Below are 14845 nucleotides of genomic sequence, written 5' to 3' on the forward strand. Positions count from 1 at the left end.
TCCCCCGACCTGCCTCTCAGCTTCCTCAGGATTTCTGATTGGCCACAGAGTTCCTTGGATGGAGCCCAGCTTCTCAATCTCCTCCCTGGGGTCTGGATGAAAGGGTCAGGCCAGAGCCCCTGCAAGGCCCAGCGTCCAGCTCAGTTCACTGTTTCACATGGACAACTAACCCCACACCCCACCAGACCACCCAGCACTGGCTCAGAAAAGGAAGAGGCTGCCCCCAGACATCCTTGGTCTGGGTCTCGGGGAGAGGGGCTGCTCCAAGCCCAGCAAACCTGGGATATGGACCCCAGGGGCCCCTGCACCAGCGACGGGGCTCAGCTCTGAGCATCTCCTCTGGTCCAAGCCCCTTCCTCATGCCTGCAGGACAGAGTGCTTGCCTACCTCTTTATTTCCCAGAGCCTATCTTCATTCAGCTCTCATTCCTCCATCCAACACATTTACTGAGCTCCTATAACATCCTAGTTAGGAGAAGGAGGAGGATGAAACCATCCCTGCCCTGAAGGGAAGAGGATGACAAAGCTTAATTTATTGACCACTTACTACTTACCGGGACTGTTCTGAGCATTTGAATTTCATAACTTCCGAGGGAGGTGGTACTGAGCAGGGAGGAAAGTGAGCCCACAGGGGTAAGTGGCTTGGCCAGGGTTACACATGGAGCCGGCAACAGTCAGGACGCCTGCCAGGGGAGCGTGGCTCCAGAGCCTGTAGACGTCACAGCCTGCTCTCCTGAAAGGACCGTGATGGCCATCAGTCCAGGGAGCCTTGGGGATACACCCAGGAGGCTGGTAGTGGTGGGGAAAGAGTGGAGATCTGTGGCAGAAGCTGAACCCTGAACTAAGCTTTGAAGATGGAAATAATTTATTGCTGCGGGCGTCACCTCCTTCTGCCTGTCAGTCTGTGAACTCCCTAAAGACAGAGGCTGCCTTTGTGTGCATCTTTCTCTCTGCTGGATCCAGTATAGCATCTGGTACATGGTGCACTTCATAAACAGCTGCTGATGAAATAAATTAACAAAAAAAAGTAGCCGAGTTTTGGGAGTGGAGGTCATGTCCTCTTCCTCTTTGGTGTCTGAGCTCCTAGGACAGCTCTGGGCGTGTGGAAGAGAACGGAACCACACCTCATTCCACAGTGGGGGTGGGATCTGGGATGAGTGGATGGCCACAGCTTTCCCCTAGCTTAGCGAGCTGGGCGGGTCACCTCTGAGTGACCACTGCGTACTAAACCAACTGCCGGGAGCTCAGACAGGCTCGGGGTGAAGGAGGAGGAAGAAGCTGATGAATGAGAGCAGTGACTATAGGAGGAGAGGACGCAGAGGGAGAAAATGAAGAGGGAGCAGAGAACGGGCAGTTGGCAAGAGTGCCGAGCACCCGTACCTTCTGGCCTACAACCTCATGACAAAACTCAGACGGCATCTAAGAGGCATTCCCCCAGTTCATTCACTGGTGTCTCCCTTCAGTAAGCATTGGCCAAGCCCCAGCAGTTGGCTGGACACAGCCCTGCCCCCTCGGCACATGCGGTCAACAGTCAACTCTGGGATCAGGGTGGAGGGGGACGCAGATGTCCAAACACCCGAGTACACCCCACTCTCTCCCTGCACCACAGAGGAGGGGGTGGCCATCTCCGTCGGAATGTTGAATAAAAAACCTGGTCATGTCATGCTAAGTCACTTCAGTCGTGTCTGACTCTTTGCGACCCTATGGACTGTAGCCCACCAGGCTCCTCTGTCCATGGGATTTCCCACTCCAGTGGGTTGCCATGCTCTTCTCCAGGGGATCTTCCTGACCCAGGGATGGAATCCACATCTCTTATGTCTCCTGCACTGGCAAGGGGGTTCTTTACCGCTAGGGCCACCTGATCTCCAATAATAAAGAACAGAGGTGGAAGATCAGATTAGACCGAGATCCCTCACTGAACAAGGGCCTGAGAGGTCCAGCCACATGGCTGGGTCACTGAGAGCAGTTTGGAGTGGCAGGACCTCCAGGTGGACAAGGGGGAGGCTAGTGTGGATTTCAAGGTCAGAGAGAGGCCAGAAGAGGCCAGAGCCAGGTGACCTCTTGGCTGGTGAAGAGTCTGGCTTTCCTCAGTGACCCATGGGCAGCTCTTGCAGCATCTCTAAACCAGGAGGGCTTTTCATTTCCAGCAATCGCCCCAGCTGGTGTATGGAGCATGGATGAAGGGGGAGCTGAAACCAGAGGCAGGGAGGCCATAGCAACCTGCCCAGCAAGTTAAGACCAGACAGGTGATGAGGACATTACAAGTAAAGCAGGGATGGACTTGTGAAGGAGGTGAAGGAAAGAGGGAACCAAGACGACTCCCGGGCCCATGGTTTGGGTCTCCGGGTCCTCTGGGATGGAGGAGCAGGAAGGCCCAGAACTGGGAGAAGGAGGGGTGCTCCTTCACCAAGTGCATCCAAGGAGGTGGTGGCCAACTCACTTGGGCATGTGAGATGGGAACAGAGAAGAGGGGCCTCTGGAGAGTCAGCAGGACACACTGTGACTGCGGACGTGCTCCAGATGCCCCACGGGGCAGAGGGGTGAAGAAGAAAAAGAGAAAAGCGCCTACATCAGAACCCAGGAGACCAGTCCCAGTAAGGAGTTAAGGGGAGCCAGTGGAGGCTGCTTATCTGAGCCGGGACATCCAGAGAAGCAGGGGGAGGAGGTCAGTATCAGCACGGTCTGAGGTCCCTCCTTGAGTTGTGCAGCGGGTCACTTAGTGACTTGGAATGGTAGGAACTTGGGGTGAGCCAAGGGGTGGAGGGACTGCAGGCCTGGGCACCCATTATCTCAAAGGAAGCTCTCTCTGTGGGAAGCAGGGAGGCAGTGTTTGGAGCTGGAGTGCTTGTCCTCAGCCTCCTTCTCCCTACATCAGCCCTAGCCCCTTGCACCCTGCCCCAAACCCTGCATACTTCTTTCCTGCATCACGCCATCACCTGACCGTACTAGAACCCCATCACTTCCTTATTACCGGATGTCCTCTAGGGTACCGAACTGGCCCGAGTACCCCTGCAAGTCCACATTTACAGAGTGCCGTCATCCATGAGCCACCTGTGTCCCTGTGTTTGTCAGCCCGGGTGCCTTGTGTCCTTCCCAGCTCAGAGCTCTCTGGGCCGAGCCTCCTCAGGGTGGGCCACTCGGCCGGACCACACCTGCCCCCCAACCCCCACCATCCCCAGCCAGGGCCTTGGCAGGCGCCACCCCCAGAAACCAGGCCAGAGTCAAAAATACGTTTGCAAGAAGCTGGGAAATTTTATTGAATTAGCTTTTCTTTTCAGTGGAGAAGCTGAGGAATCAGAAAGGAGCCAGGTCAGGGAGAAGAGCAAGCAGACCTGGGGGGTGGGGGCAGGGCAGGGCAGGGCAGGGAGCGGCCATCCTCGGAAGAGGGGTGGCCGGGCGCAGAGTGGCCGAGGCCCCTTGCAGTGCCTCCCTCGCTCCTGCAGGGAGCCAGCAGCTCTCTCCTCCTCTGGGTGCTGAAGACAGAGGGAGGGACCGCCTGGCAGATTTAAGGCCTACTTTCTGGAACCCGGCGACTGGAGTTGCCACCGGAGTTTCCTGGAAAAGGAAGGAGGCAAAAGACCTTCAGGCTGGAGGAGACCCACCTCAGGCCAGCCTGGGCCCCCCAAGGAGGGCCCCAAACCCTGAGTAGGTCAGGTCGGGGGGTAGGTGATGGGCATTCTGTGTTACTGTCTGAGCCCCATGCATCTGCGGGGCAGCAAGGAAAACGGAGGAGCAGGTGACCACTGCTGCTCCAGCCCCATCCCGCTCCCTACACGGGGGAGCCCAGCCCTGCCTCCTGCCTCCCCCCCACGCCCACCCCAGGCCAATGAATAGGAGCCTGATCGCCTCTGCCACTGGGTTGTTTTCTTACCTCCTGTGGTGAAACCGATCAACCTGGGAGAGAGGAGAGAGGCAGCCATGAACGGAAGGCAACCAAGAGCGGCCGCTTACCTGTCCTCAGCTGGAGCCACTCAGGAGCCTTTGGAGCCCCTGAGTTGGGCTCTTTTCTCAGCTGTGCCCCCAGCCCACAGGGCAGCAACATCAGGTGAACCCAGACCTGTCCTGTCTGTCTGTCTGTCTGTGAAGCCTCAGAAGATGCTGTTGAGCATTTGCTGGGAGTTTTGTCCTCCTTTTGTTTCACTGGACCCTCTACCCTTCCCTTGAGCCTACAAGGATGGCCTGGCCCCTGCAAACAGTCTGAAGGCAGTTCAATCTCTAGTTTAATAGCTTTGTTGAGCTGTCCTGAATCCAAGCTCATATTTTCTTCATGGTCCCTAACCCTGCCAAGTCTAATCCAGAGGCCCAGATGAGAAGGTTAAAAGAAATGCCCCCACAGTCTGATGCCAGAAGACAAGGAAAAAGCTCTGGTCCTGGATTTTGGTCCAAGCTGTTAAAGTGCAGACAGATGCCCTCCCCTCCCAGACACGATCCCTAAGACCCTGCCTGCTCTGAAAGCACAGAGTCCCCCAGTCCCTTTCCTGTGGGACCTACTTGGAGTCCTGGCCCTCTAGTAGGCTGCGGTAGGTGGCGATCTCCTGCTCCAGTCGCGTCTTGATGTCCAGCAGCATCTTGTACTCCTGGTTCTGGCACTCCATCTCACTGCGGAGCTCGCTCAGCTGGGCCTCAATGCTGCTAATGAGACCCTGGATCTGCTGCAGCTGCAGGGCGTAGCGGCACTCCGTCTCCGCCAGCGTGCTCTCCAGCCCGGCTTTCTGGTGGGACAGCAGAGGAGAAGGTCTGAGGGATGCCAGGCCTGGGGGAGGGGCCTCGAGGGGGCAGCCACAAGGCAGAGGGCAGCCAGTGTACCATGCTCAGCTGAGACTGCAGCTCAATCTCCAGGCCCTGGAGTGTGCGCCTGAGCTCGGTGATCTCTGTCTTGCTGGTCTGGATCAAGGCCGTGCTGGAAGTCACCTCCTTGTTCAGCTCGGCACTCTGGAATTCAAGCAGGACAGAGGTGACGGAGGAGCCCAGCTGGATGGCCCAGGCACCCTCTGGCTCGGCCAGGTGAGACAGCCAGGTACCTTGCTGTGGAACCATTCCTCAGCATCCCGGCGGTTCTTCTCTGCCATGGCCTCGTACTGCTCCCTCATCTCTGCCAGCACACGGGTCAGGTCAATGCCCGGGGTGGCATCCATCTCCACGTTGACCTGGCCGACCATCTGTTTGCTGAACTCCTTCATCTCCTGTGGGGATGGGAAAGGAAGACACGTGAAATTCCTCAGCCTGCCTTTCCTCGGCTCTGAATGCTACCAGAATGTTCCAGAAAGTGCTTCAAGGTTCCACTGTGGAGGGCTGAGTCTGACCTCAGCAGAGGGTTCCCCGTTCTTACTGGAGGTAATTCAGCCACAGCAGGCCCAGCTCCCCCCCTCACCTCCTCGTGGTTCTTCTTCAGGTAGGCCAGCTCCTCATTCAAGCTCTCAATCTGCATCTCCAGGTCTGTCTTGGTCAGGGTCAGCTCATCCAGCACCCTGCGCAGGCCGTTGATGTCGGCCTCCACGCTCTGGCGCAGGGTCAGCTCGTTCTCATACCTAATATTTTTTTTAATGAAAAACAACACAGAAATGGTATTAGGAATTGAAGGTTTTGAGCAGAAGCCACACATTGCCCTTGCTTGGCTCTGCAATAAACCTTTCTCTGCTCAAATTAAAAAAAAAAAAAAGAAAGAAAGAAAGAGAGAGAGAGAAAGGGAAAGAAGTGAAATTGGAGACACCCCTACCCTCCTCTGAACTCTGCTCCTTCCCTAAGACCTTCACTCCTGGGATGCTAGGATTACATTGATCAGAGGAACATTTGTCTAAAACAAGAACTGCTGAGTAAGCGGAAGGAGGGAAATAAAACTCACTTGAGCCTGAAGTCGTCGGCAGCTAGCCGGGCATTGTCAATCTCCAGGATGATCCGGTTGTTGTCAATGGTGGCCGCCAAGATCTGCAAAATACAGAAAGTGACCACTGGAGGGTCCACGAGCTCGGGGAGGAGGACTGAGAAAACATGGACTGGATGGGTGGCTGTGCAGCTCTGCCTGCTCCCTGCCCCTGCGAGCTGGGACAAGGCACTTCTCTTTGGGCCTCGGTTCCTCTCTGTAAAGTGAGGGATGAGATAGGTCCCCCTAGATTGTTCTGTCACTCCGGCGTTCTGTGTCTGGTCATGGTGATCTGTATGTGCATTGCAGGGGAGCGACCCCACCAAGGATGTCTGTGGTTAGTCATGTCTCCACAGCCTCACACTAGCAATCTGATAAAGTCACAGTCTTGAGCCCCTTCCTTCCCCTTAAGATCAGGAGAGGGGACTTCCCTGGTGGTCCAGTGGTTAGGACTCCGAGTTCCCAGGTGGAGTTGGGTTCAATCCCTGGTCAGGGAATTGGATCCCATAAGTCACAATTTAAAAATCCCCTGTGCTGCAACTGGGACCTGCATAGCCTAATTAATTAACTAATTTTTAAAGATCAGGAAAGAATCCGCCTCGCTCCCTACAGTTCATAACTTCACTGGAGCTGGCCTCCCCACTGAGCAGAGTGGAATTTCAATAAATATCCACATCCATTTGAATTTCCTGTCTCAACTTTTGTGTTCCAAAGCACTTAAAATCCACCCCACATAGCTGGGACCCAGCCCAGGCAGGTGGATTTCTGTTCCAACAGGCTGGCCTCACAGAGTGAGAGAATCTCAGCATAGCACTGCCTGCATCTCCCCCACCTGGTTGAGGCCAGTTAAGAACACTAGTTTAAAGGGGGCCCCTACAAAACAAACCAGTGTTCCCAGACCAATGAATGAACATGTATTCCTTTCTCTGTTGATTTTATCCACTCTTAGTGGCTTTTAAAGCTGTCACAGTTTCCAAATAACCCAGTGGGTTAGGATTATAGAGATCAAGTCACTAACAACATAACTGTTTGGAAAGCAGTAAAACAAACAAACAAAAAAAAAATGTTGGCATGAGTAAGAACAATAAAAACGAATAATGAGAGAAAACTCGTAGCATGAGAAAGACCATCCGGAGTAGAGATGCTTGATAGGCAGTAAAAGCCTAGATTTTCACCCAAAGGAAGGGTAAAAAGTCCATCTACACTGCATCTGCTGGTCCCTGGGGACCCTGCATTTCCTGGCCATCGAGTCTCTGCCCTGCTCGCAGGAGAACCCTGCTCAACCTCCAAGGGCTCACCTTGTCCCGGAGTTCATCAATGGTCTTGAAGTAGGGACTGTAGTCACGCTCCGGGCTGGTTGGGGTCTGCTTCAGGTGCCAGTCACGGATCTTCACCTCCAGGTCGGCATTGGCCTCCTCCAGGGCACGAACCTTCTCCAGGTAGGAGGCCAGGCGGTCGTTGAGATTCTGCATGGTGATCTTCTCATTGCCGGAGAGGAGGCCGCCATCTCCACCGCCGAAGTCACCGAAGCCTCCACCAAAACCCCCACCAAAGCCACCTCCGAAGCCACCTCCGAAGCTGCCTCCGAAGCCACCCCCATAGCCACTACCGGCCCCTCCACCGAAGCCGCAGCTCACACCACCCCCAAAGCCCCCAGCAGATCCCCCAGAGACAAACCGGGTTGAGCAGGTAGAGATACTGCGACCTCCTCCGAGCTGGCAAGAGCCACCCCCGAAGCCACCTCCATAGCTGGCGGAGGAACTCTGCAGGCGGCAGCTCATGGTGAGAGTGAGATGGGCAGAGAGCAGGTGAGGCAGGAGCTTGGCTTGGTCTGGCCGAGGACTATGGTTCTCCTCTGGAGTGGATGCCTTTTATACACCTTCCAAGGGGTTGGACGATGGCCCTATCTTCTCTCCTCCCTTCCCCACCCTCTGACTGGTGCCAACTGCACCTATGTTTCCCACAAGCTCAGTTACCTCCGTTCTCCAGGGTGGGTTGTGCCTCTGGGGGAAGGGGCCTTTTTTTTTTTTTTTAATCCTTAACAAAAGGGATGATTCAGAGGGAACAGTGTTCTCCTTGAGACTACCCTTTGACAACTGAATTCTGTCTCACCTCTCCACTTAGGGAACTCACTCCCATTGGCCCCACCCAATGTTAGAACGGGGACTGAGCTGCACCTGCCTGCCAGGGAGCCTCTGCAGAGGGAAGGAAGCTGCAAAGTAGCCCTCTGCCTCCCTTCGTCCTATTTCTAAAAAGTCTGACTGAGATGCTCTATGTGCTTCTCGGCACTTCATCTACTCCATTGCTCCTAGCAACAATGATAAACTTTGCTTGGTCCTGTAGAATCAATGACCTTGAAGGTGTTTGGGCTGAGAAAAAAAAGTGGCCCCAAGACCATCAGATAAAGTCACAGTGGCAAGGAACCTTAGGGACCATCTGACACAGCTGGGGAAAGGGAGGCATAGAAAGAGCAAGGGGACCCACACGTGGTAAGAGCTAACATCCTCAGATCACTTGCCATATGCAAGCGCTGGGCTACGAATTTTATGGCGACTGCCTTGTTTAAGGGGCTTCCCTGGTGGCTCAGTGGTAAAGGATCCATTCTCCTGCCAATGCAGGAGACTTGTGTTCAGTCCCTGGGTGGGGAAGATCCCCTGGAGAAGGAGATGGCAACCCACTCTAGTATTCTTGCCTGGGAAATCCCATGGACAGAGGAGCCTCCTCGGCTACAGTCCATGGGTTCTCAAAGAATCAGACATGACTTAGCAACTAAGCATGCACACCTTGTTTAATCTTTGCAGTGGCCCAGGAAAGTTGACCCTACTATTATCCCCATTTTACAGAGAAGGAAACTAAGCCTTCAGGGCAGAGTCAGGACTGAAACCCAAGTCTGGATCTGTTTGACACTAGGCTCATTCTTTTTTATTTTTTTCATTTTTTTAATTTAATTAATTAATTTATTTTAATTGGAGGCTAATTACTTTACAATATTGTAGTGGGTTTTGCCATACATTGACCTGAATCAGACTAGGCTCATTCTTTAGGCATATTTTTTCCTACAGCAAAATAGACAAATTATAAGCATCCGGCTTAATGTGGGATCTAGTTGTGGGGATCTTAATGTGGGATCCCCAGCTATGAAATTTTAAGCTACCACTCAGAACATTTCCAACTCCCTATAAATCTCATTGTACCTTTTCCTGGTCAATTGCCATCCATATCCCCCATTCCCCTAATATAACAATAATTCCAACTCCATTACCATAGATCAATCTAGAGGTTCTCAGCCAGGGGCTATTTTGCTTCCCAAGGGACATTTCATAGTGTCTGGAGACATTTTGTTCGTCACACCAAAGGGATACTATTGGTATCTGGAGGACAGAAACCAGAGATACCGCTGAATACCCTACAGTGCACAGGACAGCCCCTGCCACCAAGAATCCTCCAGCCCAGAAGGTCAATTGTGTCCAGGTTGAGAAGCCCTAGGTCAGCCTGATCCATGGGTTTAATGATTTCATTACAGCAGCAGCCTCAGAGGCATAGCCAGTTCCAAAAAGGAAGTCTTGTAATACTGAGCTCTTTCTAGTCCCACAACCACGTGATGCCTGACTCAGCCTGTGCGTGTTTGACCAAGAGGCCACATGGAGGATATGACCCAGGGCCCGGGGCCAGGGTCCCTGCCGAGGAGCCTGGGGTGTGCCTGAGACTCAGGGTCCACTTAGGAAGCCCACCAGAGGGGGCCTCACCTTCACGCCTAGTCACTCAGTCATGTCCGACTCTTTGCCACCCCATGGACTGCAGCCCGACAGGCTCCTCTGTCCACGGGATTCTCCGGGCAAGAATACTGGAGTGGGTTGCCATTTCCTTCTCGAGCCAAAAGTAAAGCTGGCCTCTCAGAAGCCCAGAATAGAAAGAGAGGTTCCAGGGCTGAGAATGGTGGACCCAGGACTCAGGCTTCCAGGTTCCACTTACCAAGGAGGCCATGGTGGCCGTGAATGGCCTCCTGGGAGCTGCCCTCTGCCCACAACAGCCTGAGGGGCTTGGTGGGATAGGCCAGGGGCTGGGGTGAGGTGACTTGAGGTTGTCCTGGAAACCCTTTTGCTGATTCTGCAATACCAGAAAGGAAAGTTCTGAGTCAGGGCTTTCTTGGCCTTTGTTGTCTTCAGGTGGGAAAGTGGGCCTGCATCTCCCTTTGCAGGTGTCAGCATCAGGGAGAGAGCCAGGGTGGGCCGCGGTGCTCCAAAACCTGGTGAGACCAGGGATTTAGCCTTACCCCTGACCCTGCCCAGCTCTCCTGCCCCAAACTGATGGCTCAGCTCTCTCGCTGAAAAGGTGTGATTCAGCCCAAAGCAGGAGCCCTCTCTCTCTCTCAGTGGGGATCAAAACAGACAAGAAGGTGATTAATGGAACCTGCCAGGCCTGGAATGACGATCCTCCTGGGGCTGAAGAGCAGGTTCAGCCAACGCCCCTCAGAGGAACAATAATCACAGGTCCTCTGGAGGCCCACGGTGGCCAGGACATGCCTCTCTCACAGGGTCAGGGCACAGCCCCTCCCCACCCCTCCCGAGGAGGGTATGCGATGCCTTGACACAGGAATGCCTTCCTCTGACCATGAAGTGAACCCCAGGACCCACAGAGCCGGGGACACCTGCCAGCCTTCCTAGAGGGACCTGGGCAGAGAGCCATATGGGGGACCCTGTTTCTCCTCTCTCAGCCCTGGGTCAGATGGGACAGGACCCAGTGATGGGGCTGAGGCCCTGCTCACAGGTCTAAAGCTCCCTTCTTTGCTTTCTGGCAAAACTACAGATTTAGTCCCTTCCTCTATAACATTTCCAGGGAGGGGGAGGGAAAGCCCCATGTATGAGTAACCCTGCAGAAGAGGCTCGTCTTGACAGGTTGTCACTGAGTCTGCACAACAGGTGAGGGGTTTTATTTGGCCCCATTTTATAGATGAAGCAGCTGAGGGAGACGAAGTCACTAGTCCAAGGTCGCCGTGAAGTCAAGATTTAAGCTGGCATCTGGCTCTTGCTACCTTACCGGTTGGTGTCTCCAAGCCTTGCTGCAAACTCAGTGTCTGATCTCTGAGTATCGCATTCCATATGTGTTAAAAAATAATAGAATAACACTAGCTAACATCTTGAACACTCTGTGAAACGCATTACAAGCATGACTTTATTTGGTCCTTTTAACAACTCTACTATTTTAATCATATCCTTTTTGCAGATGAGGAATTAAGGCCCAGAGAGGCTGACGGCATTGCCCAAACCTGACTATGTCAGAGCCAAGATTCAAACCTCTGGCTCTAGGGTCTGCACCCTGAACCATTGCCTGGTTAATCCCTTTCAGACCAGTGCTAGCACTGTCCCGTCCAAAGACGAGCCTCTGTTGCCCTCGCCATTCTCAGGCCTCCTCTCACCCAAGACCCACCTGGTGGATGGTCCTGCAGCCCACAGAGGTTAGGCCTGTGAACTGATGGCCCGGTGGTCAGCCTGTCTGCTGTCTGACCTGATTTCTCAGGTACTTCGGGGGATTTCCCGGGTACTCACTCAGTGCAGAATGTCAAAGCCTAAATCTTTGTAGAAAATTTCCCATTCAACCCCCTCATTTCACAGGTGGGGGAAACTGAGACTTGGAATGCAGAGACCCAGGGCAATGGGAAAGAAAAAAATACGTGGATTTCTAGGTCGACCGCTGATTCATTGGGGGCCTTCCATTGAGATGACTTCTAGGTTTCCTTCAGCAATGCCCTCTAGGGCTCTGGTTCTCAAAGATTTATCCAAAGTCACCAGACTGTTCATCTGCAGAGCTGAGGCCTAAACCCTGCTTCCAGCTCCTAACCAGAGTTCCTCGCTTGAATCTTGGATCAGGCTCCTGCCTCCTTCTGTCTCTCCCGGGACCACAGTGGGTCTGGAGCCCAGACTGGCTGTGCATGCATGTGCATCCTCAGTCACTTCAGTCGTGTCTGACTTTTTGTGACCCCATGGACTGTAGTCTGCCAAGCTCCTCTGTCCACAGGATTCTCTAGGCAAGAATACTGGAATGCATTGCCATTCCCTCCTCCAGGAGATCTTCCTGACCCAGGGATCCAACCTGTGTCTCCTGTGTCTCCTGCACTGCAGGCAGATTCTTTACTCACTGAGCCACCTGGGAAGTCCCCAGTCTGGTTGACCACCTCCCAAAGGGTCTTAAGGTTCCCCGACAGGAGAGAGTCACCTTGTAAAAGGCAGACCCTGCCCAGATGGTGGACCCAGGCCCTCTGGGCATCCTGCATCCTCAGAAACACCTGCTTGACACAGCAGGCCTCAGGAGCCTTCTTCAGATTAGCCTCAAAGTCTCAGGGCTTTATATTTCTACATACTCAGCTTTCTAAAATCCCTGTCATTACCACCCGAGTTCCCCAGAAACCCATAGAGGCCAGTACAGGCTTTGAATTAAGTGGACCTGAGTTCCAACCCTACGTCTGCCATAGACTGGCTGTGTGACCTTGGGAAAGTTATTCAACCTTTCAGTGCCTTGGTGGCCATAACAAAAACAGGCATCAGACAGTGAGTATCTGAGAAGCACCTGACATCCAGGAGCTCCCAGAAGGCGGAAGGTTCCTCTCCCCTCCCTGTTACAAATGAGGAAATGCAAGCTTCTCATTGTTAGATGACCCATCAGAATATTCTTCGGTCCTCCGTCCTGTGCCAACTCATTGCTTCGCCTCCCTCTCTGGTTCCTGCAGCCAGCATGGCACCTGCAGCAGCCAGACAGGAAACAGCTGGTGGCATTCTGGTTTTATTTCCCCCACTCAGTCTTACATTCCCTGAAGACAGGGGCTTTGTCAAATATATCTCTGAATATCTTTCCTGGCAGAGGGCAGCGCTGGCCAACTGCCTGAAAAGTTGTTTCAGAGACACGTTGTCTGCTGGCTTTAAATGAGAAGGAATATGTAGCAGAAATTGTATCCAGTGAGGCCACCCCAGCTCCAAATCTCATGGGAAAAGCTGGCATCATTTTATTTTCCTTCGTGCAGCCAGCTGCCCATGGAGGGACAGGTGACCCTTAGGTGGGCACACACCCAAGACACCAGTGAATGTCCAGAGCCATGCCTAAGGCAGGAAGGAGCAAAAGAGAAAAAAGTTCATGCACTCATGCAATAAATATTTACTGAGAGGCCCCGCTGAGGACTCAGCTGTGCATTGAGCAGACACCACCCCTGCTGCCACAGGTCTCCCAGGTCAGGCTCCCCTCTGAGGTCTCAGAATGCAGAGCAGCTCATCGAGAACCTCAAGATCATCTTGTCCAATCAGAATCTTCCATGTAAAATGGGGAGATTGAGACCCAGAGGGGGACAGGGACTCAGAGTCCTCAGTGAAAAGGTGAGTATGCCCCATGCCTGCTCTGAGAAGGCCAGCCTGAACCCAGGACACTCCCAGAGCCCTAATCCCTAGTCCCAAAGCTGCCCTCTCAGCAGCAGAGGGAGGCCTGCTGCCTGCTTCCTGGATTGGCTGGAAACTTAGCCCAACCTCCATCCAGGGACAGGCAGGAGGTGGCTGTCTATGCCGGGAGACAATTTAAGGACTCAGCCTGGCATGCACTCTCCCTGGGAGTGGGCATCTCACTCCAGGGTCAGGCAGGGGACAGAACTTGGCAAGTTGCAAGGGCCTCTCCGATAGCCCATCCCTGAATCCCAGCAGAGCAGGCCAGCAGAGCAGGCAGGGATGCTCCAAGAAGAGAGAAGCAGCCTTCTTCCCACTAGCTCAGGGTCTGGTCTCTAGAGGAGGCTCACTGGATGAGGGAGGGCTGAGCCCCATTCTGCCCTGCACTTTTGCAGACGTGGTTATTTTTACAAACAAAGAAGACTCTTCTGTGGCTGTTTAGGCCTGAAACCTCTCAAAAGAGACCTGGATATCAGTGATGTAAGAGCAGTAACCCAGCTACCAGCGTCAACAGTGGGGTGGGAGAGTGTCCCAAAGGAGCCTGGCTGAGCCCCAGGATGTCAGAGACTTGGCACCTGGTGCTCTGGGCTTGAACCGCAGCGTGAGAGACCAAGGTTCCTTGTGAGGACAATCTTTCTGACCATATTGGCTGTGTGATACTTGAACAGTTTGCCCCTAGAAGTCAAGAAATGAGTTTCAGACCAGCACACCCTCTAAGGAAGGTGTCGCCGGCTTCCGTCACACCCCTCCACACCTCCCGGCATCAAGCGAAAAGCAAGGGTGTGGAATCGGAGAGACAGTCCCAGACCCAGTTTCACTATTCCCTAGCTTGTGGCTTCATGCATGTGATTTAGCTTCCCTGGGCCTCAGTTTCCTCTTCTGAAAACTGCTGCTCAAGTCTGGCCTCAATTTCAAAAGCTTTTGGGAGAGGAAATGAGACACCATCCATTGAATGCCCTGTCCAGAGCCTGGCAGGGTGCAGTGTTAGTTGCTCAGTTGTGTCCGACTCTTTGCCACTGCCTGGACTGTAGCCCGTCAGACTCCTCTGTCCATGGAATTCACCAGGCAAGAATACTGGAGTGGGTAGCCATTCCCTTCTCCAGGGGATCTTCCTGACCCAGGGATCCAACCCGGGTTTCCTTCATTGCAAGCAGATTCTTTACCATGGGAGTGTACAGACACTAATAAAATCCCTTTCCTCCCTCTCCCCCCTCCCCCTCCACCAGCCCCAGGGAAATCTGGCCTTGAAGTGTGCATTCGGGAGACACATTCTAGATTAAATCCCTCTTAGAAAGAATGGATGCCACCTTCTTTCCAGCTAGGGTTGCTGGAAGAGGAGTTTCACCCAGTGAGACCCACAGGGTGCCTCTCAGAACACCTAGCCCTCCCCACAAATGATCTGATTCTCAGGAGAACAGCAGCGCCTCCTATGTGATCTTCCCAGCAGGACAAAGAGACCGGTTCTCCCTCTCCCTTCTCCCTCTCCCCTCAATCCTCTCCTGAGCCCAGTCCAACCAGGGCCCAGAGTTCTCTACTTCCTCATTCCTTGACCTCTATCAGGGGCT

At 53.6% G+C, this 14845-nt stretch overlaps 1 protein-coding gene across 1 annotated transcript; it reads right to left on the minus strand.

The window, feature by feature from the left end:
* Positions 1-3227: 3227 nt before the first annotated feature.
* Positions 3228-7769, minus strand: KRT13 (keratin 13). The gene is made up of 8 exons (XM_002695990.3): positions 7158-7769; positions 5842-5924; positions 5371-5527; positions 5021-5182; positions 4806-4931; positions 4491-4711; positions 3871-3893; positions 3228-3554 (listed from the first exon to the last, which is right to left on the minus strand). Exons 1-8 carry the CDS (start codon positions 7638-7640, stop codon positions 3505-3507), a joined length of 1305 nt encoding a protein of 434 aa, XP_002696036.1. The 5' UTR covers positions 7641-7769; the 3' UTR covers positions 3228-3504.
* Between the last annotated feature and the right edge of the window lie 7076 nt (positions 7770-14845).

Source organism: Bos taurus, chromosome 19 (assembly GCF_002263795.3).
Source record: "Bos taurus isolate L1 Dominette 01449 registration number 42190680 breed Hereford chromosome 19, ARS-UCD2.0, whole genome shotgun sequence".
Lineage (NCBI taxonomy): Eukaryota > Metazoa > Chordata > Mammalia > Artiodactyla > Bovidae > Bos > Bos taurus.